At 50.0% G+C, this 23,476-nt stretch overlaps 1 protein-coding gene across 1 annotated transcript in view; it reads left to right on the top strand.

Annotated features, from left to right (window-relative positions):
- Positions 1-6,933: 6,933 nt before the first annotated feature.
- Positions 6,934-23,476, top strand: part of FGF18 (fibroblast growth factor 18) — a gene marked incomplete at its 5' end in the record, with an annotated part of 64,983 nt that continues 48,440 nt past the window's right edge. Inside the window, 3 exons of the mRNA XM_083871468.1 lie at positions 6,934-7,050; positions 8,061-8,066; positions 8,266-8,319. Coding sequence (XP_083727594.1) covers positions 6,934-7,050; positions 8,061-8,066; positions 8,266-8,319 — 177 coding nt within the window. The remainder of the gene's footprint in view (positions 7,051-8,060; positions 8,067-8,265; positions 8,320-23,476) is intronic.

Genomic DNA, 23,476 nt, shown 5'->3' on the forward strand with positions numbered 1-23,476 from the left:
TTCAGAATCCAGGAGCTGTGATGAGGGTGAGGCTCTTATTTTGCCTGTGCTCAGAAATTTTTGCAGCTTTTGGAGAGAAGCAACTTGAGCATGGCTGGCAGGAGGGTGGGAGTGTGTGTGGGCTGAGGTAATGGAAAACAGGGCCAGGATGGGTGGTGGTTCTGGGCTCCTTGCCACCCAGACAGTCCCTCAGGGGCTAAGTTCATGCTCCTACCCAGATACCCCAAACCATGTCCTGTCTCTTTCTCATGTGCCATTACTGACTAGGAGCCAGACTCTGTCAACTTTTCCTTCTCTCTCTGTGGAACCAGCACCTAGATCCTTATTCTCCTTTTTTCCCAAAAAGGCATTAGAGAATGGATCCTACTTAGAAATGTCAGAAAAAGTTGCAAAAGAATGGGGGGTGGTTTGGAGCTCAGTGTTGGATGGAGCCCAGCACCTTTATTTCTGCCCTTGGCTAGTGGGCAATAGGTTCTGGCAAGCAGCAGCAAGTGCAATTGGTTGTATTGAGTGAGGTTTGGAGGTTTTGTGATCTGGTACATAAGGATTGCTTTGTCTGAGCCTGGTTCTCAATGTGAACAAGGAGAGCTGAGCAGCATGTGTGATGGGGTGCAGAAGTGATGCTGGACTTGCAGGTGTGTCTGAAGGGGCCTGACTTACCCTCCTGTTTCCACATAGCACAGGGAAACCCTGCTGACTGCTTGCTGGTTTACTTGCATGGACACTTCTAGGAACAATTCTTTGTTGTGTTGGATCAACTCTTCAGTGGCTGGCCTTTGGATTGTCTTATGTAAATGCGTTTTAAGCAGTGCCAAGTTGGGAGCTAGTCAATCGATCAAATATATCAAATGTTCATTAAGATGTGTGCTGTAGGGACCACATGTATGGCCTGTGCCCAGTTGTATGAAGGTGACTTTTCTCCTTTCTTCAAAAACTTTTTTCTCTCCTTCCACCACTTCTGTCACCTCTCCCCGACCAAGCTATAAGAGCCTCTATGAGAAAAGGATCCTAGGAGAAAACAAGCAAGAAATGGCAATGAATAAAATAAGGAGGGGAAAGGTGGCCCAGGGTCAAAAGTGACAATGGGAAAAGCAAAGGCCCTGAAAGGGATGCTCAGCAGGGCACCTCTGACTGGGTGTGCCCACCCACACTGAGCTGGCTGTGCCAGTGCTGTGTGCTGCTGCCCAGAGCCTTGTCCAGAAAAAGGGCATGGCCACCACCCTACTTGAACTGCAAATGACAAAGAGAGAGAACAGAACCAGGCCAGAGTTAATGCACCTGATTCACCTCAAGTGATTTGTTTATTCTGGTACTAGAAATAGTCTTTGTTTTAATTGAAGGCAATTTTGTTAGAAGGGTCCTGCAGTCTTTCTCAACCAATTGCTGGGGCCTGAGGCCTGCTGAGCCCCATACAATTCTGTTGACTTACTGCATTTAAGAGAAAACAATTTCTCTTGCCTGTTTTCAAATTAAGCCTTAGGTTTTACATTGATTTGTTTTTTTTTTAACGAGTAATGATTGCAGGGAGAGTTGAAGGTGTATTGTAGCTGTTTAGGTATTTGGTATTTCACCACTGCAGCCACCTTTATCTGTGCCTACTCAGGAAACTTTTCCCACTGGTCCTTACATTTGTCCCAAAACTTGTAATTGCATTATTTTCCAAGGAATGTCCTTGATGAAAGGCTCCTAGCAGCCCTTATTGTGCTATTTTGAGGCAGTGAATGTTATTCGGGCACTGCTGTGAGTGGTGTAAATGTGCGTGAGGACACCAACAACAGTGCACAGCTACAGCTAATGAGTAAAGCTTAATAAGTTTAAGAATAAGGCCACCTCTGGTGTTTAGGACATTCTTCCCTGATCCTTAAATATTCTCATACTTTCAAGCCTTTCCTTCCAACTTTCTACATGGAAAATAGATTTTAACTAAATGGCTGTGGTTAAGGGCAATAACATGTCATGGAACCACTATAATGCAAAACCCAGCCAGTCCTTGTGATCTCCAGAGAGCATAGGACAGAGAGACTGGGGGATCTTGACCTCCGTTTTAGGGTCTTGAATTAGGAGAGATGCTTCTACTTGTTCCCTCTAGCTTCATGGTTCTAAATAGTTCTTCCCAACTCTACATCTTCCCATAACCTTCTCCTTGCTTTAGTCCTGCACTGTTCTTCAGACTTTTCAGTCTTCTGATCCTTTTCAGTTTCTCCTCCAGTGTTCCCTAGCCACTGCTGTTGGAGCAGCATGGCCTTTCCCTGCTCTCTAGGAAAAGCTTGGGCAGCACTGCAAACATGGTGCTCTTGCATTAATCTGTCCCCTTTCTGGGTTGCTTGAGAGCTGAGAGGCCAGCTGTGGCTGGTGCCCTCATTGAGGCTGTGGGGGAAAATGCTGATGAAAGTCCTGCTGCTCTATCTCTGAGTGGGTGGAGCTCTGTTTGTAGGAGATGCTTGTGCATGCCCCAGGAGAATGGGACTTCCAGAAATGTCTCTTTACTGATCCGTGACATTGATTTTCCAGAAAAATGCCATTTTCCAATATATTTTTGTGTAAATCCACCCATATGATATTTTTTGAATTCTTGCTCTGATGCAAAGTGTGGCTACAATTCCTCTTCAACAAGATTAGTAGAAACATAGTTTTTCTAGCTATGTTTTCAGAAACTGTCCTGTATCACAGCCCACCCTGAGTTCCTTTAGGGTCAGTCATTCACTGGTGCCATCACTGAGGACAGTGACACAGGGCATTGAAAGGTCAGTGATGTCACTAGTCAGGGCCTGCATCAGCCCTGAATTGGCCCTGCAGTGGCACTGCCAGCTGTGGGAACTTGGGTGGTCATGCACGTTGTGTGATGTCCTGCCCTGAGCCAGCAGCTGGGGCAGAGGACAGGAGCCCAGGGTGGTGGTGTGCAGAAAGAACGGTCACCTCACAGACAGGGTTTGAGATGGTGACTTGCTGGAGACAGTTTAATTCAGGAGACTTCAGTCAAAGAGGTTTATGTTTAAGAGCTGTTGAGCTGAAAAGCTCAAAGTTGAGGAAATACTGAAGCTTAGCAGCTTGTCTTTTTTTTTTTTTTTTTTTTTTTTTTTTTTTTTTTTTTTTTTTTGGCGGGGGCGGGGAGGTGTTTCTTGGTTTGGTTTGGGTTTTGGGTTTTTTTAGGGAAAAGTGAAACTATTGAGGAGTATAAATCCAAGGAGCCAAGCCTTAGGATTTAATGCAGTGCAAAGGCTGAAAAGTGGAATTTCCCACTGTTTTGTGTAGGGCTGTCTGCAGACATTGGTTTGTTCTTGCCTCCCTTCAGAAGCATTCTAGCAGCTGCCACATGCTTTCAGAGGGGAGCTGCAGTGCTCCTGGGCAATGGGATCAAGGAGAGCCCATGTGTGCCAGACACTGGAGCAGGGTGGCCGGTTTGGGGGACACAGGGTTGGGGCAGGCTCTGGCTAAGAGTCCCTGCGCACTGGAGAAGGGCTGGATACCCAGGAGAGCAGGGTACTGAACTGGTCTGCCCTTTAGCTTGAGATGTCCATCATTGTCTGGGATTTTGTTTGCCTCATTGCTCTGCTGATAAAGCCCTGGGATTTGTTTCTGCGCATGCTGGAGCTTTTAGAGCAATCTGAGGATTCAGTCCCCAAATCCCATTGAAATCCAAGGGGTGTTCCAGTGGAATAAAACTTCGTAAACTCTAAAACTTTGCCTGCTGAATTATGCCTGCTTCTTGGGTTTCTTTTCTCTTACAATGTTACACATCAGAATAAGGGCTGTAGCATGCTGGGTTCTCCCTCTGTGAGGAGCCACAAGAAATCCCTGTGGTCAAGTGCTGGAAGGGATGCTGCAGTTGCTTCTGTTCCCAAGAAGTCCAAGCTGTGATGGCTGAATCCAAGTCCTGACTGTTCTTCACCATGTTTCTTCTGCAAGACTGTGCCTGAATGTGGTGGAGCTGAGGCTGAAGTCCTGTTCTGGACAATTCAGGGTTGTTTTGAGGTGCCTCTTCTGTCAAATGGCAGTAACTGAAAAGCATCCCCTCTTTCCGTCTGTCCAGACTATGTGGCAGAAGTGTTCCTTACCTTGGGATGAAGTTGTCTTTTTGTGTGTAAACTGGATAAAGACAGAACATGCACCCCATCAGTCTGAAAGTTGTCTTTCCTTTTACCAAGGCTTTCAGATTGAGAAAACCTCTTCAGCTGCATTTTCTTTAAGGAAAAGTTTGCTTATAGGAACAACCTAAGGCTGGAGATGCAGATTACAGGAGCAAACCATACACGGATTTGCTTACCAGAAGCAGGGCTAGGATATAGAGCTGAACTTGGTCTATGTAAAACATCAGCCCAGGCTTTTCATTTTAATTTAAATCTTGGTGTGCCAGATGCAGCGTGGCTAGGTCCTGGCTGTTTTGGCTGGCTTCTCTTTCACATTTCAAAGGGGTGTCTAGGGTGGGAAGGCTTCCCCCTTATGCATGCTCTTAAGTCCTTGGCCCCATTGAATGGGCTCCATGCTCTGTGAAATGCCCATTCCTCGTGGGATATGGACCAGTGGAGCAGGGTGAGCGAAACTCATTTCACTGGGAGCACCTTCGGTGCCCTGCAAGTGAAAGGTCAGGCTGCTCAGACTTTGATTTGAGCTGCTGAAGAGCGGTCACTAATCCGGTAAGCCACTGGGACACTGTAGGACACAGCCTTAATTCAGGCATTTGCAAGGGTGAGTGGAAGGCAGTAACCCCAGGAGCTCACAGGGCATCCTGCAGTGCACAGTCCTACCTGGCCCTGTCTTGCTCTATAAAGTGTTGAGAACATTAGGCTCTCAGGAAAGTGCTGTGCCAGCCTTCACACCCTGAGCATGCTATGAGAAAAATAAACAGCCTTAAAAGTTTTCCAATGGGCATTGACTGTTCTGGCTGGATTTGTGCTGGGAATCTGATCATACAAGAGCCTTCAGCAGTGGAGCAACAGGTCTGGGTGTGGAGCTTCTAATATTATATATATATATATATATACATATATATACACACTCTCACATATATTCATAGCAGCATACAGCTAAAGGATATTTCTATTTTTTCACAGACAGATGTGAGCTGCCTCTTCTCTATTCTGTGCCCCAGTTGTTCAAGACTGATAGTCTGAGGTTCACACACTATTGCTATTATTCTCCAGGTAACTACTTGGATATTAAAGATTAAGGCGTTTTGCCAGACTACTGAGGTACAAAGGATGGATCTATTTTAAATAAAGAACTCGTGTGATTATAAATGAAATAATTGAAAGAAGAAAACCCTCCTGGTGCCCTCTTTAAAACAACCTCTGGTGTTGCCCTATCAGTTCTTGCTGTTTGAGGTGTCCAGGTCCTCCTGGCCTGCATGGATCCCAGTCTTTTGTGTCATGGCTGTGGGGATAGCTGTGCTGCCAGCACGTGGCTCCTCAGCATGGTCTGGGCCAGAGTCACCTGGGATGAGTTTTTCCATGCGTAGCTCACAGCTGTGTTGTAGCTGCTGTAATTTTACCTGCTGTTGGGGCAATTAGAATGATAAATGTTAGCAGCAGCTTCACAAGTTCCTTTTCTAGCTATTCTGCTTCCAGCCAGGTGCAGCAGCCCTGAGCCAGCTTGGGTGTTGGGCAGAGCCATCCGTTGTCGTCGTCTGAAGAGCCTTTTCTTGGAGGCAGGTGATGGGGCTGCCACAGTGAAAAGCCTGAGGAGCAGTCAAAGCTCACACCCACAGGTGACTTGTGAGGGTTTTGGAGGAGTTACTGCCTCTGGCTTTGCAGAACTCCTGTGTGCATTGGGCAGCAGATACTGGACTTAACAAGGTGAGGGGCTGGTGCATGTGGAGATACTGGACATGACCCTTTGCTGTGGATACCTTTCCTGTGGGACTGAGCAGCACCTACTAGCATAAGATAGCAGAAGCACAGGCTGGGCTTCTGCCACCCAAACTGCTTCCAAGAAATGAGGTATTGGTGATGATTAGGGATATATGGAATATTTTCACATCTCAGCTAAACACTGTGATCTTGTGAGTCCCCAGATTCTGTATTGTTCCAGCGTAGGCATCTCGGTGAGCTCAACTTGTAGGGCTCAGGATGGTGGCTCTGATGTTCTTGGCCATGTGTGAAAACAGCTTTCAGCTGTGGCAAGGTGCCGTGGCACTGCTGGGACAGGGACGCATGGGGCCTCTGATGTCAGTGACATCAGCAATGGATAGCAGTTTGGGTTTTGTTTTTTTTTTAAACTTGCAGATCCATAAGACCAGAAGTGTGAAGTCTATTAGATACATCACAGACATGTTAGTGCTGGAAGTTTTATAAGGACTTGCTTTGATCACTGTTTTAAAACTTAATGTTTTCTGTGCCTCTTCCACCTGAAACTATGGGCTGAAAAACCCTGTGACTTGATACCTGAAGGCTCCCAGTGACAAACTCCAGGGATTAAAGATGCTGCTTGATTTGTGGCTGAGAGTGCCAGGGGAGCAAGCGCCTTGGTCCCTGCAGAGGTGGGAGCAGCTGGGCCCGACACGCTGCACTGATGTACGCTGTTATTCGAGTGGAGAATTTGGAAAGCTCAGAGTTCTGAGCTATGGTTATGTTCTCACTTAACAAGGTGTTAACTGACGTTGGGTGCTCTTTGGAGAGTTCAGCTGTGCGTGGAGGTTAACAGTTCCTGGCATCTTGTCTGTATAAACGAGCTTTCAGACACGAGGAAAGAGTTACCATGAGCGTGATTTTTTTTTTATTTTTTTTTTAACCTAAAGCAAGCCCCCAAACAAACCAAAAACCTCCCCAAAGCTGAGGCGGGGGAAGCCTGCGGGCTTTCCCCGAGGCTGCGGGCGGTGCGGAGCCGCGGAGCGGCCGCTGGAGGGCAGGCGAACCGTGCGGAGCGGCGGCGGCAGCGCCGGCAGCCTGGTGCTCTGACCCCGCCGTCTGCGTCCCGCCGGGGAGCGGTGCCGGGCCCATGGACCGGGCGGCTGTGGTTGTCACGGCCCGCGAGGGGCCGTTCCGGGGCTGCCGAGCGCCGCTGCCTCCTGCCCGAGGCTCGGCGGGCACGGGACGCACTCCTGCCCCGTCGGAGGTAAGGGCGCACCGGAGCCCGGGCACCCGCACGTGTCCGTGGAACGGGGCAGCGGCCGCCGTACCGGGGATTCCGAGCCCCTCGCGTCCCGAGCGAGCGGCCGCGGCGCCCGCTCTGTTGGGCCGAGGAGGGCTCGGGGGAGCCCGACCCCTTCCCTCACTTACTCTGTAAAAAAAAACGCTTTCCCGGCCGGCGCTGCCCGCTGCCGGGCGGTGCCCCCTCCGCGCAGGCGGTGCCAGCCCCGGGCCCGCCCGGGTGGGTCCCGCCTCCCGTTCCGCGCCCCGCGCATCGCTATGCCGCCCGTCCGGAGCGAGCAGCGCGGGGTGCGGAGCGGAGCGGGGCGCGGCGGCGGCCGAGAGGCTCCATCCGCCCGGCGGGGCTGGCCCGGCCCAGGGGGACGCGGGGGGGTACTTGCTGATGATCGGAAGTTACTGACAATAAGCACCTTCATCCCCCCAAAGGCGGAGAGAGGGAGAGGAGGAGGAGAGACAGGGGGAGAGGAGAGCTGATGCCTGACGAGTCACTCGGCGGAGGCAGAGCGGGCGGTACCACAACTTCCCGGCGGCGCGGAGCGGCGCGGAGCAGCGCGGCGCGGATCGCAGCTCGCCGGCCGGATCGCTCCCATGTCAGCGCGGCGGCGGGGGACTGCGCTCCGCTAGCGACCAGCCGCCGGCCAACCCCCTCCTCGCCCAGCGATGTATTCACTGCTCTCAGCCTGCACTTGCCTGTAAGGATTATGGCATATTTCTAATTTTTTTTTTAATTTTTAAAAATATTTTTAATTTTTTTAAACTTTCATTTTGAGGCTCTGGTTGCATTTTCCTTGCAGCCAGTGGTAATGGGGACCTGAGCCTTTCTATAAGCAGAGCATCGCTCTGAGCCCTTTAAAAATTGCTAACAAAAACAAAGAAAAAAATCAACTTTAATAATTCTACCGCATCATTTGATCTTTTGTTGCCTTTTTTTTTCTCCTCTCCAGATGTTTACATTTCCTGCTGCTGTGCTTTCAGGTACAGGTACGTGTCCTTTCTGTCCTCTCTCGCTTTTGGTTGTAAAATAGAAACAAAGGCGGCGTGCTGACCTCGAGTGCCAGGCAGGTTTGGCTGGGGCTTTCACTTGTTTCCCTCTTGTTTTTATAGCTGTATTAAACCAAGCCCCCCCACCAGATGCGGGAGTGTCATTTGCCCTAGACCGGGGTTTCCCCCCTGTGCTCAGCTCCCGTTCGTGCCCGGTTATGCTCGGCCGCCAGTGCGAGCAGGGGTGCAGCCGGTGCGCCGATAGCCTGCCGTAGCGGGATCCTCTGGAGCATTAGCATGGCTAATGATGTGAGAGGGAGTGCTGGACTCTCCTTGCACAGTGTTGATTGATGCACTTGCCTTGGAAGAGCAGGCGCTCTCCTGTTTGCCCTTTTTTCCTTTTTTTTTCTTTTCTTTTTTTTTTTTTTTTCTTTTTTTTTTTTTTTTTCCCCTCTTCGGGAAGTCACTCCCAAAAACTGATGCTTTGAAAAACACAAGTTTTCCCAGCCAAGAGAAGGAGGCTGCGAGCTCCCTCCCCATTATTCAGTAGAACGCCGTCCAAGTCAGCTCCAGCCTTTGATCCTGCCTCGGCAGGAATGAGGCCGTTGGAGCAACACCCTGAGCGAGGCTCTGCAGCCCAGGTGCCCGTGAGACGGGGATGGCAGCTGCCCCCGTGGCCATGCACCCCACAGCCACAAGGATTTTAGCTGGGCGTGCTGGAGCAGACCCACCTGCAGGGCTGGGCAGAGCCGGTGCCACTTCTCCAGTGGCTCCAGCCACCCTCCCTCCAGGGCTGGGGGACACTTGTGTTACCCTTGGCCCTGTAGTTCTGCTTTGGCCGGGATTGCACCTGCTCACCCTCTCCAGATCTACAACGGCAGCAGGGGATGATCCTGGATGAGCACAGCCTTGGAGGGGGCTCCATACCTCTGGCCAAGCTAAAACCCAAACTGGCCCCATCCCCTGCTCTCCCACCTATCCATAAAATCCCCGATCATATTTTTTTCTTCATCGCCTCCAAAAACTGCAGCTTGAACCCGACACCAGCAGAGCCTCCCCTGGTGGAGCAACCTCCCCGCAGGAGAGGATCCGCAGCTGTAAATTACGCTGCGGTTGGAAGGTGTTTGCTCTGTTTCTCTGGTGCGTGTTTTTTTCAGCCCAAGGAATCACAGGCTGCACAGGGCTCACAGCACCGGAACCCTTTGCAGCGGGGAGAGGATTTTTTGTGCTTGTGCGGTAACTGAAGTTAATCAGCCCTCCAGCCCCTTTCCTCTCCCCCTCCCTTCGGTGCTTTTAGTGAATCAGAAAAAGTTTGGCTGGCTGCCTGGAAAGCACTTGCTAAAATCTGATCTCTTACTTCAGCAGCCTTAAAACAAAGTTATTGGCATTTATACAGTTGGAACTTGCAGGCTTCCAAAGCAATAAAATAATAAAATAAAATTAAAAAAAAAAAAAAAAAAAAAAAAAAAAAAAAAAAAGGCAAAAAGCTCTCGTGCTATTAGAACCATACTTGCTCCATTTTGTGCTGATTTTGCAGCATTTTGGGGGCTGCAAGGTGGGATGGCTGCACTGGGCTCTGCAGAGGTGTCCTGGCTGCAGCTGGAGGGGCGGTGGAGCTCAGTGGGTGTCACACGCAGAGCGGAGCTCCTTCAGCAATTGGTGTGGGGAGCCAAAACATTAGATTAGTCATACTCGAGGGCCTTCGAGTGAGTGTTTACAGTATTAATGGTAGATGAAAAGATGTGAATGCTGTAAGTTTTTATTGCCCATTTTGTTACACTTTCTTTCTGGATTTATTAATGGGATTACATGTTTTGAGCCTGAATGGGAGTGAGGGATTATAGGATTTCTTTAATAATGATCAGTTTGGGTAGGAGTTAGCCTTTGGTGAACTGGAGTAAATTAATGCATCACTTAGGTTTGATATTTATTTAGTCTAATGGAAGTTGTTTAATTTTGCTTAAAGGGCTCTGTATTGTATTGGGGAGATTTAAGAGCTTCTGAAGTGGATTATATTCTAAGGCTGCCTTTTGCCCTGTGTTCAAGCTATGATCTGTGGCTTGTCCCATGTGCTGGTCTTAGAATTATTCTGTTCTGCTGCTGCCTGGTATCTGTGGGTCTGTGTTTAGAGGTAGAAATCCCTCCAGCATGTGTGGGGCTGGAGGGATTCTGAGACAAAACACCATGGTTTGGGTATGCTCTGTGTGTTCTGGTGGTTCCTCGTGTATGAGGACTGTGGTGCATTGATGTGTGAGCTACTGCACTTCTGTGGTGGGGGCTCAGCTCTGGCCTAAAGCTTTCCCATAGACTGCAAGGCCACCCTGCAGCTGCAAGTGGGTGACAGGGCAGGTGTAGTATCTCCTGTGGGCAGGTTATGGCAGCACTGGGAGGTGTTCCCCAGCCCTGGCCACAGGGAGGTTGGAGGGTCGGGAGTTTCTGGGAGTTTCCAGGAGTTTCCAGTTTCCAGGATTTAGACCTCTGGATGAGTTGGACTCTTCCAGGGCTTTACCATCATGTGACATTTCCACCAAGGAGCAGAGTGACTAACAGATGGTGGGGCAGAGGGAAGCACTGCTGGAGCATGGGTGCAGCAGAGCCCTGGAGGTGGCCCTGGACTTTACAGGGCTGCCTGGAGGACAGGTCATTCACCAGTCCCTTCTCCTTGTAACAGCAATGCCCTATCTTGTTCTCTTCTCTTGCCTCTTAGGAAGTCAGTCTGATGCTTGGGGTTACTGCAGTTCCAAAGCAGGGACACTGGATACCCTCGCAGACCCTGGAGACATTAATTTATTTAGGCAGGTTGTTCTTAGGGATGCCCTTTTGTTACTGAACTTAGGGATGCCCTTTCACTGATGGTTACTGAACTCTCCCTCTATCACGTCTTTAGCATTCTTCAGTTTATTCTCCTACCTTTTCACACTTGCAGGAGCAATTTCTCTTCCATGTGCTTTTTCATTCTGCATGTCCCAGAGTGGTTTTGGGTTTGGCTTTGGACTCAATCTCTGCTCTTCAAGCAAGTGAGAAACCCCAGAAGCACCTTGTGGGGTTGGAGGGGATTGCCCCATGCTGTGCTGGCTCTGGCAGCACCTGTGACCCTGAGGATAACAAGTTTGTGGATATAGAACCTCAGAGGGCCCCCTTTGCCAGGGCAGGTGGGGGCTGGAGGCAACTTCAGTATAAATTGAGGAGTAGGATCTGAGGTTCTGAGTGCTGTCCTGGTTTGCAAGAGGTTCCAGCTGTTCTGTCCCTGAGTCACCTCAAGTGCACGGTCAGGCAGAGCATGGGGCAATGCTGGCACACACAGCCCTGGCTGTACTGCAGAGCAGAGGGTGGTCCTGCCCTGCCTGATAAACCTTGCTGTGTTCTCCTACACGGAGTGCATCTGTCTTAGATTATGAAGAGGTCCCTGATAGGGGCAAATCCTTTGCTTTTATGGCTCTTGTAGGTTAAGATCCAGCTTTGGAATCTGATCCAGAAGCAAACAGGAGGTCAGAGAAACACACAAGGCAGCACTGGGCTATTTTCACATCTGCTGGTGTTGTGTAAGAGGAAGGCTGCTGTGCGCCATGCCAATAGCAACTTATGTTTCTCCTAAGCTCCTGTGCAGTGACAGACAGTTATTGTTTGGGGCTTTGTAAAGTGAGACACAGAGAAGTGTTGCTTCCACACATTCAGTGAGCCAGATCCTGTGGTCTGGCGAAGATAAACACAACACATGTCAGAGGCGTGAGCCTGCTGAGCAGCTCTCTCCCCTCTCCCTGCCTGCTGTTCCATGGCCGTCCTCACTGGGACAAGCAGGACAGGTAGTGAGGGCCACCAAATGGCTCTGGGGATTCACTGTGGAGAAGCCAAAGGAGGTCCTGGTCACAGCCTGCCCAGCTTGCCTTGCCTGGCCACTCTTTCTGCGGGTGTCCCAGCAGAGCCACAGCTCCCTGCCTGCCCTGCCCTTGCCCTCCTGGTGACAGCACCAAAGGCATGGTGCTGGACTGCACATCACCAACAAGATTATTCTCATGTCTACCCTCTGTGCAGATGGGCACTCACCTGCCTTTGTCCTCTTTGGGTGGCACAATGTCTGTCTTGAGGCGATGCCAAGAGGCTGCATATGCTGCCAGGAATGGAGCTTTGGGCATCCCCACATTGCTTCTGAAGTGCTGTGGGATGGGGCCTCCATGGGCTGCTCCCTCTTTGTGGTCAAGCCCTGCGTGCCAAGACTCAGTGGGGCCCAGAGTCCTCCAGGCTGGGTGATCCCGTGCCTGCCCTCTCTGCTCGGCCTGGATTTGAAACACCACAACGCTATCCTTGGCAAAGCATTCCTGTGCCAGCACCTGCCTCCTGCTCCACGAGGGTGGAGAAGTCATGCTGAGAAGGACAGAACGTGGCAAATGTGATCTGTGAAAGGCTGGGCAGCTCTCTGTTCATATTTTGGATTGCACCTGCCCTGATTACTAGGCAGTGAGAAGACCAGAGAAACTGTGTGAGCAAAACCTGAGTTAATGAGCAGAGGAGCTCAGCAAAGTGGTAGTGCGTGGTCCCATCATGGGCTGGAGTTGATGGGATGGTCCCTGGCTCTGGCTCCGTGCTGTGCTGGACTCATGGTGATAGATGCAGTTCCTGATGGTGTAGCTCTGCTGACCTGCAACCTGCAGGGGCAGGGTCCTGTTGCACATGAAATTGTTTGTTCCAGTTTCAAATGCCCTTGCTCTCTAGGAAACAACCATGTGGCTTGCCACAAGGGATTTTTATTCCCTGCTGCTGACTCATTGCACCACACTATGAAGTGTTGTGTCCTGAAGCTGCCCTGTGTATCCTGCTTCTGCCTCTTGAACTTTCGAGAGCTTGGGCTTGTGGAGAAGGAGGAGGCATGTTGGAGCAGTTGCCTGGGCTGGAGCAGGGAAGCTGAGTGGCTCTGGGCTGGTGCCTGGGCTGATGCGTGCTGGGGTTGTCCCATGGGAGAGGCGAGACTCAGCTTAGCTCGCGTGAGTGTAGGTGTGGGTCTTGCTCCTACACAGATGGGGATGTGCAGCCTGTGCCCCACCAGCAGCTCTCAGCTGCCTGCCCTGGGCACACCCTGCCTTTGCTTCTCACTGAAGGTCCCCAGCCCTTCAGAGTGCTGGGACAGGTTCTCTGCCACAAAGACCCCTCAAAGTCATTTAGCAGAAAGATTTGCAAAGCTGTTTCCAGATTCTCACTCCAGCGGGGCTGAACACAAATGTGAGCTGCTTCAGTGTTTGAGGGCTTGGCTTCTTGGGTATGCTGTGGCAATGGGCAGAAGAGCAGAGCTGCTTGAGGGCTTTGCTCTGCCCCGCTGCATGAGTGCAATTTGCTCTTCCAAAGCTCCAGAGATGTGTGAGATGCTTCAGAAGAACAGAGATGGACATGGGTGTTTTTGAGGAGAGTGCCTAGAAGGACACCATGATGTTCAGATTTTAATTGGATGCAGCATGGTGGTTGTATTGTATTTTTGTTTTGCTTTCCTTATTGCACCTGACAAGTACAAGACTGGATGGAGGCCAGGGGTGCAGAGTTTGGAGCAGTGCAGGATTTGAAGTGGTGTGAGGTTCAGAGCAGTGTGGGATTCTGAGTGCTGCAGGGTTCTGAGAGCTGCTGGGTTTGGAGCAGTGCTGGGTTTGGAGTGGAGTGGGATTCACAGGAGGAATTCCTGCTCAAATTCAGAATTAGTTTTTGCTTATAGAGCAGCTTGGCTGTAAAATACCAAGGTGGGAGAGAAAGGGTGGCACTGCCTGAGCTTTGCAGGTGGGGCTGGGATGTGGGATGCAGCTAGTGTGGGAGTGACTGTTGGGGGTTGCAGGAGGCTCAGAGAGGATGAGCAGCACTGAGGAGCTGGGGCAGCCACACTGAATATTTGATTTTCTGTAAGCTGATAGCACCGAGCTGGTCAGCTGGGCCAGTGGGTATCTCCCTGTGCTGTGGGAGACTGAGCTCAAGAGAGACACTCCCCTGGGACTGAAAATCGTTATTTTGGATCTATAAAGCTACTTCCCAGATACCTGGGAATATTTTTATGTATCTCTTCATTTCCTTAGGACTCTCTCCTCTTCTCCCTTGCAGAGCTGCTTTTGCTTTGTTTTTCCACAGATTTGGATACTTTATTACGATAAGTGCAGGTGAAAAATGTGTTTATGGAATGTGATTTAAAAAGGGGAAAGATGAATGGTTGCTGTTGGTGCCTGGACAGGGATGGAGATACCTGTCTGGGGTGTGTGGGCTGCTCTGGCCTTGGGAAGCCTGGGGTGGGTTGTGCTGGGGGAGCTGGGAGCTCTGGACCCAGGGAGGCACCTAAATGCCCTCCTGCCTGTGAGATGTTCTGCTGCAGGGCATGGCCTTCCTGTGCTCTGATGCTGACACCAGGGGCCTTCCACCTGGGTATTTGTGGCCTGGCAGGTCCAGACATGATTGTTTTTCTTTCCTTCCCTGGGTTTTTGTGTTTTGATCACCTTCTGTGCCATAACAGCAGGTACAAGCAGAAATTATGCAGAGCTATGCAATGTGCTGCCTACATGGCATGTCGCCTCTGTGTCCCAGTACCTCTCCAGATGTCCATGGAGGATTAGGCATCCGGCAAAGCAGCTGGAAGGGAAGTAAGAACCCACCCACCCCCCCCCAAATATAAAAGACTGTCTGGCTCTGCCGAAGTATTTCCCTATTGCCATTCAGCCTCACCACAGCATGAAGAGAAAGAAAGGGGAACAGAGAGGAAGTAGGAGGCTTAGCCTGTCATGGTCTGTGTGTTTCCCTTTATGCTACCTCTCACAACCCCAGGGGCTCTGGTGGGTGGGAGCCAACGTGCCAGTCTTCCTCCTGCAGGGGCTGGGCTGTGGGTCTGTGTCCCTGGTGCTTCCATGTGGGGCTGGTTCCCTAGGCAGTGCTTCCTCAGCCCCCTGCCTGCTCTGCCCACACAAACAGCTGCATTTCAAGCTGAACCACATGGCACTGTTGCCTGTAGTGAAAGCGCATCCTCCCCTTTGCCAGACTCTGCTCACACTCTGTTCACTGTGTTTGCTTTTTCATGGAGTTCCTGGCTTGGTTCTGCTGCAGCTGGGAGAGCCAGAATGCCTTTAACCTCTGGAGCTCAGGATGCAGAATAAGGCTCTGATGATCTCCTGCATGAGGCTCCTGCCTGGGCTGGTGCTACTCTGGCTGCAGGGCTGGAGCTAGGCTGGTGCTGCTGCATTTGCTGCTGATGCTGCTGGATGTGAATGTTGCTTTGGAGGCTGTGGGAGGAGAGGGGAAGATCTGAGGCTGTGGCATTGAGGTAAAAGGCCTCAAGCTGTGCCAAGGAAGGTTTAGATGGGATATTAGGAAAAAAATTTCTTCAACAAAAGTGTTGTCAAGCACTCGAAGAGTGGAGTCACTATCCCTGTAAATGTTAAAAAGATGTGAGGATGTGGCACTCAGGCACATGTTTTAGCTATGGGCCTGGCAGTGCTGGGTTAACAGGTGGATTGGTGATCTTAGAGGATTTTTCCCACCTAAATGATTCTGTGATAAGAAGTGGGCAGTGAGGAATGGCCCAGCACATCTTGCTCACTGTTTTGTGGCTGATGATGACAGGAGACGGGGCAGAGTCCCATCCATGGGCTCACCCACAGGGAGATGGAAGCAGGGGCAGGCTGGGAATGTTCACACTTGCCCCCTGCAGAGCCGGAGGCCCCGTGGTGGCCAGGCTGAGGGGCTGGATTTGGAAACAGTGAGGGGCTAGCACTGAGGATGAGCAGGGTGGCAAGGGGCACCAGTGTGCCCTGTGATTCCTCTGCTCATCTTTTAAAATCCAAATGGATGGATGCTAAACCTTGGTGAAGGTCCCAGAGAAGTGCATATTGTGTGTTTACAAATGTTAGGATGCAGCAATTTATAATGGATTGCTCTCCCTACAAGGTATTCCCAGCACTCCTTAGTCCTCCCAATTCCTTTTTTTCCCTGCTATGTATTTCAGATCTCTTTTCTCCTGCTGGAATATTATCTTTGGCATCATTTTGAAGGACAGATTGTTAAAAAGCTTTTGTATCTTTTGGAATACTCTGAACTGCTCTTGCACAGAAATCCAGAATTAAGAGAAAAATGCAAGGAGCAGTGGTGAGCCTAGTCAATGACCGTGTGTAGTGTGTGTACTGGGTGTCTGTGGGCATGGCTGCTGGGATGGGAAGCCCTGGAAGTATGAATTAGAAAGTGGCATGAAGGACATTTTTGATAGAAGGTCATTTTGCTACTTCTCAGATGCTTTTTATCCATTTGAGGAGAAGGGTGGTCTGGAAAGCTGGCAGTGCTGTGGCCACAGGGACTGGGGTCACTTCCTTCCTGTCACACTCTGGGTGATCTCCTCACGGTGCGGCTGCATCGCTTCTCCCGTTGGAGTGTTGGGTACAATCCTGATCAGAGAATCATATTTGCTTTCCCAAGCTGAATTCAAACCATAGCTGGAATTCAACTAGGCTGTAGGAATGTAGGAATGAACAGTGAGTGGGGTATGTTCTCCATTTCCAGCCATGTTCTGCAGCTCTAACATCAAGCTGCTTTTGACCCCCTGGCTCTCCCAGGCCAGAAGGTTATGATCCCACATGAGCAGCCTCAGTCCCTGGGTGGGAGGCTGCACCATAGGACTGTACAGGGAAGTGCAGTATTGATTAGCTGTACAATAAATTATGATGTATGTAGTGCAGGTTTCTCACCCCGTGGTCGCGACCTTGGGGTGATTGGGAGAGTCCTGGCCAGCTGAGATCAGAGTAGCAAGCAGCCCCCAGCAATCGATAGGAAAGCAGCAGCTCTGCTGCAGGGGCAGCGCTGGGTGCTGCATGCACATGGCACCTTTGTCCTGGGGAGCAGGCAGTGCTGCCAGCTTCCCCTGGAATTAAACCTGGAACTATGTGTTGGGAGCTGGGCCATGCCAGCCTGACCCCAGACTGTGGGGATGGGAGAGACTCCGTGTGTGTTTCCATCGAGATTCTCAAAGCTGGAACATCTCAGGCTGGAAGGGAGGAGTGAAGGCAGCTCTAGTCAGCGTGGAGAGTTTTCCCTGCTCATCACAGAACCAGAATGGTTTGGCTTGGGAAGGACCTTAAAGCCCATCTTGTTTCACCCCCTGCCATGGGCAGGGACACCTTCCACCAGCCCAGGGTGCTCCAAGCCCCAGTGTTCAACCTGGCCTTGGACACTGCCAGGGATGAAGCATCCCCAAAGCTGCCAGAGCTCCAGGAGCATTTGGACAGTGCTCCCAGGGATGGACAGGGTAGGAATGTCTGTGCAAGGCCAGGAGCCAGACTGGGTGATCCTAATGAATACCTTCCAATTCAGAATATTCTATGATTCTCTGGGCAATCTGTGCCTGTCCCTGACCACCTCCGAGGAAAGAATTTCTTCCTAACATCTAATCTAAATCTCTGCTCTTTTACTTTAAACCCATTCCCCCTTGTCCTATAATAAATAGGAGCAATCTGCCAGCAAGGCAGAGGGCTTGCTTTGTGCTGTTTATGTTGAAGGAGTAGGTAATAGGAATTTAATTGCTGTTTAAATGTAGCAAACAAGAAAATGGAATTTATTTGCTCAGCTTTCATTTCTTGGAGCCTAATTTCCCCAATGTGCAATATCACCATGTGTGCCAAGACACTGAACACCACCAAGGTTCAGTTGTGGGGTTTCACTTCTGAAGAAAATTTGTGCAAAGTCTCACCTCAGCTCAGCAAGGCTGAGCTGGCAGAGCTGCCCTGTGCTAGGTGGTGGCCCGGGGGGGTGGCACCTCTGGGTGTCCCCAGACCAGGCAGGGACCTGGGAATGTCTGGATGCAGCACGGCACCTTACATCATCCCAGTGCTGTGGGTGTGGATGCTGGTGGCTCAAAGGAAGGGCTCTTGGGGGATCCCCAGCCTTCATGCCACAAGGTCTTGTGTCTGTGTCTGCTCATGTTTGGCCTGAATTTGCCCCCAGCAGCATTTTCCTACTGCTGGTGACTGGTGATGGATGGAGCAAAATGTGTGGCATTCTCTCTGGTACCCCTGAGCTGTGCAGGAAGGCAGCAGCCCAAACCTCAGTGATTTTAACACCACTATATTTTTTCCCTTATTAAAACATTTCAAAAACATTTATTTTCCAAAACTGTTGAGAATTGTTCCCTGAAAATGGGAAACCTGCAATCTAAATTAATTAATACCAAATGAAGCTTTTCCCTAACTCAACAAAGCAGAAAGATAAGAAATCCTATTTGCCCAGCCTTTGCAGTGTAAATATTTCCAGGCAGAACCATGGCTAATAGAGATCAGAACAAATCTTCTGTTAGAAAACAAACCCTGCTTTTCTTTTCTGGCCCTCAGCTCATGTTTGTTATATGGGATCCTGAAGGCTGATCGACAGTTTGGTTTGGATTAAAGTCAACACATGGTTTATGCCATATTTTTGATAAGGCTCAGTAGTAATCTGATTTCTTTTTCTGGGTTTTCTTTAGTACATAAGCAGCAGAATTGTCCATTCCTGGGAATATTTCTGCAGTGAAGCTATTGAGGAATTTATTTCTGGAGGGAAGAAAGTATTTGTTTTAAAAACTCTTAAAATCCCAAGTAAAGTTGAAATCCATTAACTGCAAGCTGTAAGCTTAATGTGAGCTGGGGAAACTTCAAGCTATTTTATTAACTGATCTAGAGAGTGTTTTCTTTAAATACCTTTGGAAACGCAGAGAGGAGGGGACTGGCTAATGCAGAGGGAGAAGAGCAGATCCCTGTGCTTTACCACCAGCACCCAGCTCCAACCAGCAGGAGTAAAAACTGCCACCATTTTCACTTGTACGTGCTTGTGAGCTCAGGCTTCTTCATGGGAATAACAGGCATTGCCACTGGCTGCCGGTTCCCTCCTTGGTGTGTCCCAAAAATGGGCTTTGGGTATCCTTTGTCCCTTGGGTACAAACAGCTGTGTATTTCTATGGTATAGATTTATTCTGTTTATAAATAGGCTTTAGTCTCCAAAATGAGCATCCTATTTCCTAGAAAGAAAGTGGGGAAAAAATTAGAAAAATTTTGAATGGTGAGGACCAAAGGTGGAATTGCTCGCTGCCTTTGAACTCTGTTCCTCAGCAGCTCTGTGCCTGGAAACCCACCTGCAAAGCTCTGGGTCTGTCCTCGCTGGAGGATCCAGAGAGCTGTTGTGGCTCATTCTGTGGCCATTTCCATGTCTGATGCCAGTGTGGAGACTTTCAGATGGGGTTTTTTTGTCAGGATGAAATGGATCGCAGAGTTGTCTTTGGTGCTTGAAGGTAGCTGGTGCTGGCAGGACCCATTGGTGATTGTTCAGTGCTAGAACTGAGCACTGGAAAAGCTCTGACTTGATAGTGATGCTGAAAGCAACTGAGATACCTGTACCAGCTGTATATTAACTCCCTTGAAAATGGAATTAAGGGAGCTGAACATTGCCTGCATCTACATTCATTTGAAGCTGCCTCCAGCAGTGAGTTGTGCCCAGCAAGGGGCTCAGGTGAGCTGTGCCCTGAGTGACAGCTCCTGGGATGTGTCATAGGCTGAGGTCCTTGTCTCTCAGCAAGTGGAGTGGGTTCCCTGCATCCCTCCATGCTGGATGAGTTGGAGAGCTCTGGCCTCAAATGGAAAATGTGTGTTTGCACCATTAGCATGGCCCTTTCCTTCCCTGGGAGCAGAATGGTTTATTGATTTCTGTGGCCCACTCACCCCCACCTGTTCAGAATAATGACCCTTCCACCCCAACTCTAAATCATCCCAGCCTACCTTGCCCATAAGCCCTCTAATCTTTTTGGGTTGTTGTTGGTATGTATGCTCATGGAGGTTTATGATCTGTCAGCACTGGGTGCTGAAATGCTTTATTTATCCATAGGCTGGGCCACACAGGGAGCCTTATTCTGGTATCATGTTCAGGATACTGTAGTTACAGGTTGTGTCAGCACTTCCATGCACAAAACTTGTTATTCAGGGATTTTGCAAGTCCATGGAAAAGAAAACCAGTGACCTGGCACAGTGAGGAGAAGCTCAGAGGCACACATGAAAGCCCAACAACCCACTGGCCATTTAGGGATTATTAGATGGGCAACCTCTTTCCTTGAGGAAAATAGCCAAAAACATCCTGCTCCCTTGGTTTGATTTAGTGCAAAGAAAACCATCTTTTGTGTGGTTGTGTTGGAGTTGGATGGGGAGAGCACAGTGAGGCAAGACACTGGCTGGGATCCTCTCTGGATGCTTAGGAAACAGACCTGTGGCTGGTGCAGAACAGAGCTGCCTTCTCCTCAGAACATGCAGGTGTGGAGGGCTTGGGAGCTGCTCCCAGGGTTCAGCCCTGGCCCAGAGCCCTGGGAACAGCAGGTGATGGGATTTATAAATGTGATTTATGGCCCTGTTAGTGCAAGAGTTTGTGGGCTTATAAATTATTTGGAGATTTCTCTGAAACAGGGAGTGTGGTATAAACAGGAGAGAAAATAGGGCTTGAGAATATATTTCAAAGTGCTTTTGGGGAAGGAGAAGTTCTGTGGCTGCTGGCAGGTGAGGGCTGATCCTGGATGTGCTGGAGGAAGAGCTTTCACAGACCAATGCAGCCTGGATATTTTTTATTTCTCCCTCTTAATGGTGATGGATTTTGTGGGTGCTCAATGGGACAGCTTAGAGCAGAGTTTGTAACTTGCAGCAAAAATGCTCATGGAGCCCCTTGGTCTGGGACAACAGGCTGCGGTTGGCATCGAGGGTGTCTTGTGCAAGCAGAATTGATCAGTCCTCAGGCAGTGGTGAAGCTCTGAGGGAGCTGACAAAAAAAAAAATGGAGAGAATTTACAAGGTGATGTAGTGCCAGGACAAAAGGGAATGCCTTCACACTGCCAGAGAGTAGGTTTAAATGGGATATTGGGAAGGAATTGTTCCCTGGGAGGGTGGTGAGACCCTGGCACAGGGTGCCCAGAGCAGCTGTGGCTGCTCCTGGATCCCTGGAAGTGTCCAAGGCCAGGTTGGACGGGGCTTGCAGCACCCTGGGATGGTGGAAGGTGTCCCTGCCATGGCAGAGTGTTGGAACCAGGTGATCTTTAATGTCCAGGCCATTCTATGATTCATCCTGTGGTTCCTTAGGAAGGGGACTCTGGACACAGGGTTGTCACAGAGGGAAATTGGGATGCCAAATTGCTGCTTGATCCTTTTGTTAGCAGGTGCAGGGCTGGTGTGACTGGCAGGGACTCCTGAGGGGGCCCCTTCCCCTTGGCACCATTCCCACAGAGGGTCACTGGGTGTTACCTTGTCAGAATGTGCAGGAATGGAACTGACTGGAGCTTAGTAAAAGATTTCCAGAGAGGACACCTGATAGAGGAAAGTGACATGGGACAATTCAGTCAGGTCCCCAGGCATTTCTGCTGAACCAGCTTTTAGAGAAGCCACCTCTCCCCTGATGTTAGTGCTTGGGAATTGCTGTGTGGACAGTTGTTGGCCAATTCTCTGTTTTCTTTGCAAATGCAATGCAAAAAGGTATTTTGTGAGTCCTGCCCTGACCTGGTGTGCACTGCTCGGCAGTTGCCATGTTTTACCCTAGAGGGAGTTGCTTTTCTGCAGTGGGAGCAGGGATCTGTGTTCCTTGGAGGATGTCAGGGGACCAAAGAAAGTTGCTCCCAAGATAAGCACTGGATCACCGCTGAGGTGCTGCCCCTGCAAATGATTATTCTCTTATGGGGAGATTGGTCTTTGATGATCTTCCATCTCCTTCTGATGGCAGTTTTTTCCTGAGTATCCCTCGGGTTTTCTGTATCTTGTGCCTTTGCTCCTGTTTTTGTGGAGGTCTCAACTGGGCTGGTATCAAGCAGAAGAGCAAAGATGTCACCTTGAACCTGGCAGGCCCATGCTTCAAACTGACATTTTAAGTCCTTGTGGTGAATAACTCTGCCTTTTTGCAGGGTTTAGAAAATGCCTGGCCAATTTCAGGGTAGTGGGCTCAGAGTTTCCCCTCTGCTCTGCTGCTGTGGCCAAACGGGTTTGCAGCAGGAGCATCTGCCCTGGGGAGAGGGGAAAAAAGGTCAGGAGTGCTTTGAACCTGGCAGGTTTCTCAGTAATTGGACTCAGGTCTCACTTGAAGAGGTGAACAAATTGCTGGTAATGTATTTTTAGTGAGATGCTGCAGCTTCTGTCCCAGGAACCCAGGATCCCCACTGGGATCTCTGCCCTGGTCTCCACTGCAGCCCTGCAGCTGTGGCCACCCAGGCTCCTCCAGCCCTGGGTGAGCCAGGTGAGCAGCAGAGGGCCATGGGGACAGGCCCTGTGCTTGGCCAGCAGCACCCTGGGGTGGGGTAGGCAGCCCCTCAGCCCTGTGCTTACCTGTGCAGAGCCACCTGTGCTGGGCAAGGTGCATAATTCCTGCATAGCAGGGCAGGTTATTTCTGCAGGAGTGCTTTCTCCATCAAGAAAAGATGTTTTTCTGTTAAGGTAGTGGTGGCAGTTGTAGCATGCTAAGCTCCCTGGTCCATGGTTTCACAGGGGTTGGTGGGGGCTGTTCTGCAAAGCCTGCTGCAGATTTCTTTGCAGCAATACCAATGCTTTGAGGAGGGACAGGGACATGAAATGACCTCTGAGAAATATCTGTGTCCTGGTGTGAGCAGTGAGGAGTGGTGGCAGCAGCACTGAGCCTCTTAGGGATGTGGGTCCAGCATGGCCCATGTGAAGTGTGAAGGACATTGCCACTGGTCAACAGAGCGTACGGGACATGGATGAACATGGAAACTTCCTCTGGAGTAGAGAGTGCACCCCGGGGGGAGATGAGGTGCCAAAGCTGGAGTGGTCACACCTGTGTGGTGTCAGGTCAGACCTTCCAACCCTGACCTCCCTGGCAAGCCCCAGGCAGTGGCTCAGGGAGGCAACACTTGGCCAGGCACAGGGGAAGTCAGAAGGACCACCCAGTTCTGATAAGGGCAATTTAGAAAGGAAGGGGAAGATTGTGAAAAGAGGGGTAAAGGGGCACAAAGGGAAGAAAAACCCACCCCACCGCTGAACAAAACTGAAGATCAAGACTGCTGTTAAACACACTGCCTGCGAGGGAGGTCTCACCATGCCTTTTCTAATCTAGGGCCAGCCAGGATTGTATTAACAGCTTCAACGCAATGGAACAAATTAATCCCTGATGTAATTGAAATCGGTGAGGTCTCACAATAGGTGAGTTTGACCCAGTGGGATAGAAATAGAACAAGTATTGGAATGAAGGAGTGAAACGAAGTCACACTGTTCAGCCATTGGTATTTCATTCCTAGAAACAAAGGCCAGACAAATGCAGAGAATACATGGCTCTGCTGGGCATGGTTGAAAGCTGCTCAATAATATCAAGCTTTGAAGGGATATTTCTGTGGGGAGAGGAAGTATATAGCAGAGATATAACAAGCATTAAAAAAGAAAAAGAAAAGACAAAGAAAGAAAGGAAGAAAGAAA

Source organism: Zosterops lateralis (genome assembly GCF_965231275.1).
Source record: "Zosterops lateralis genome assembly, chromosome: 14".
In the NCBI taxonomy this organism is placed as follows: Eukaryota; Metazoa; Chordata; class Aves; order Passeriformes; family Zosteropidae; genus Zosterops; species Zosterops lateralis.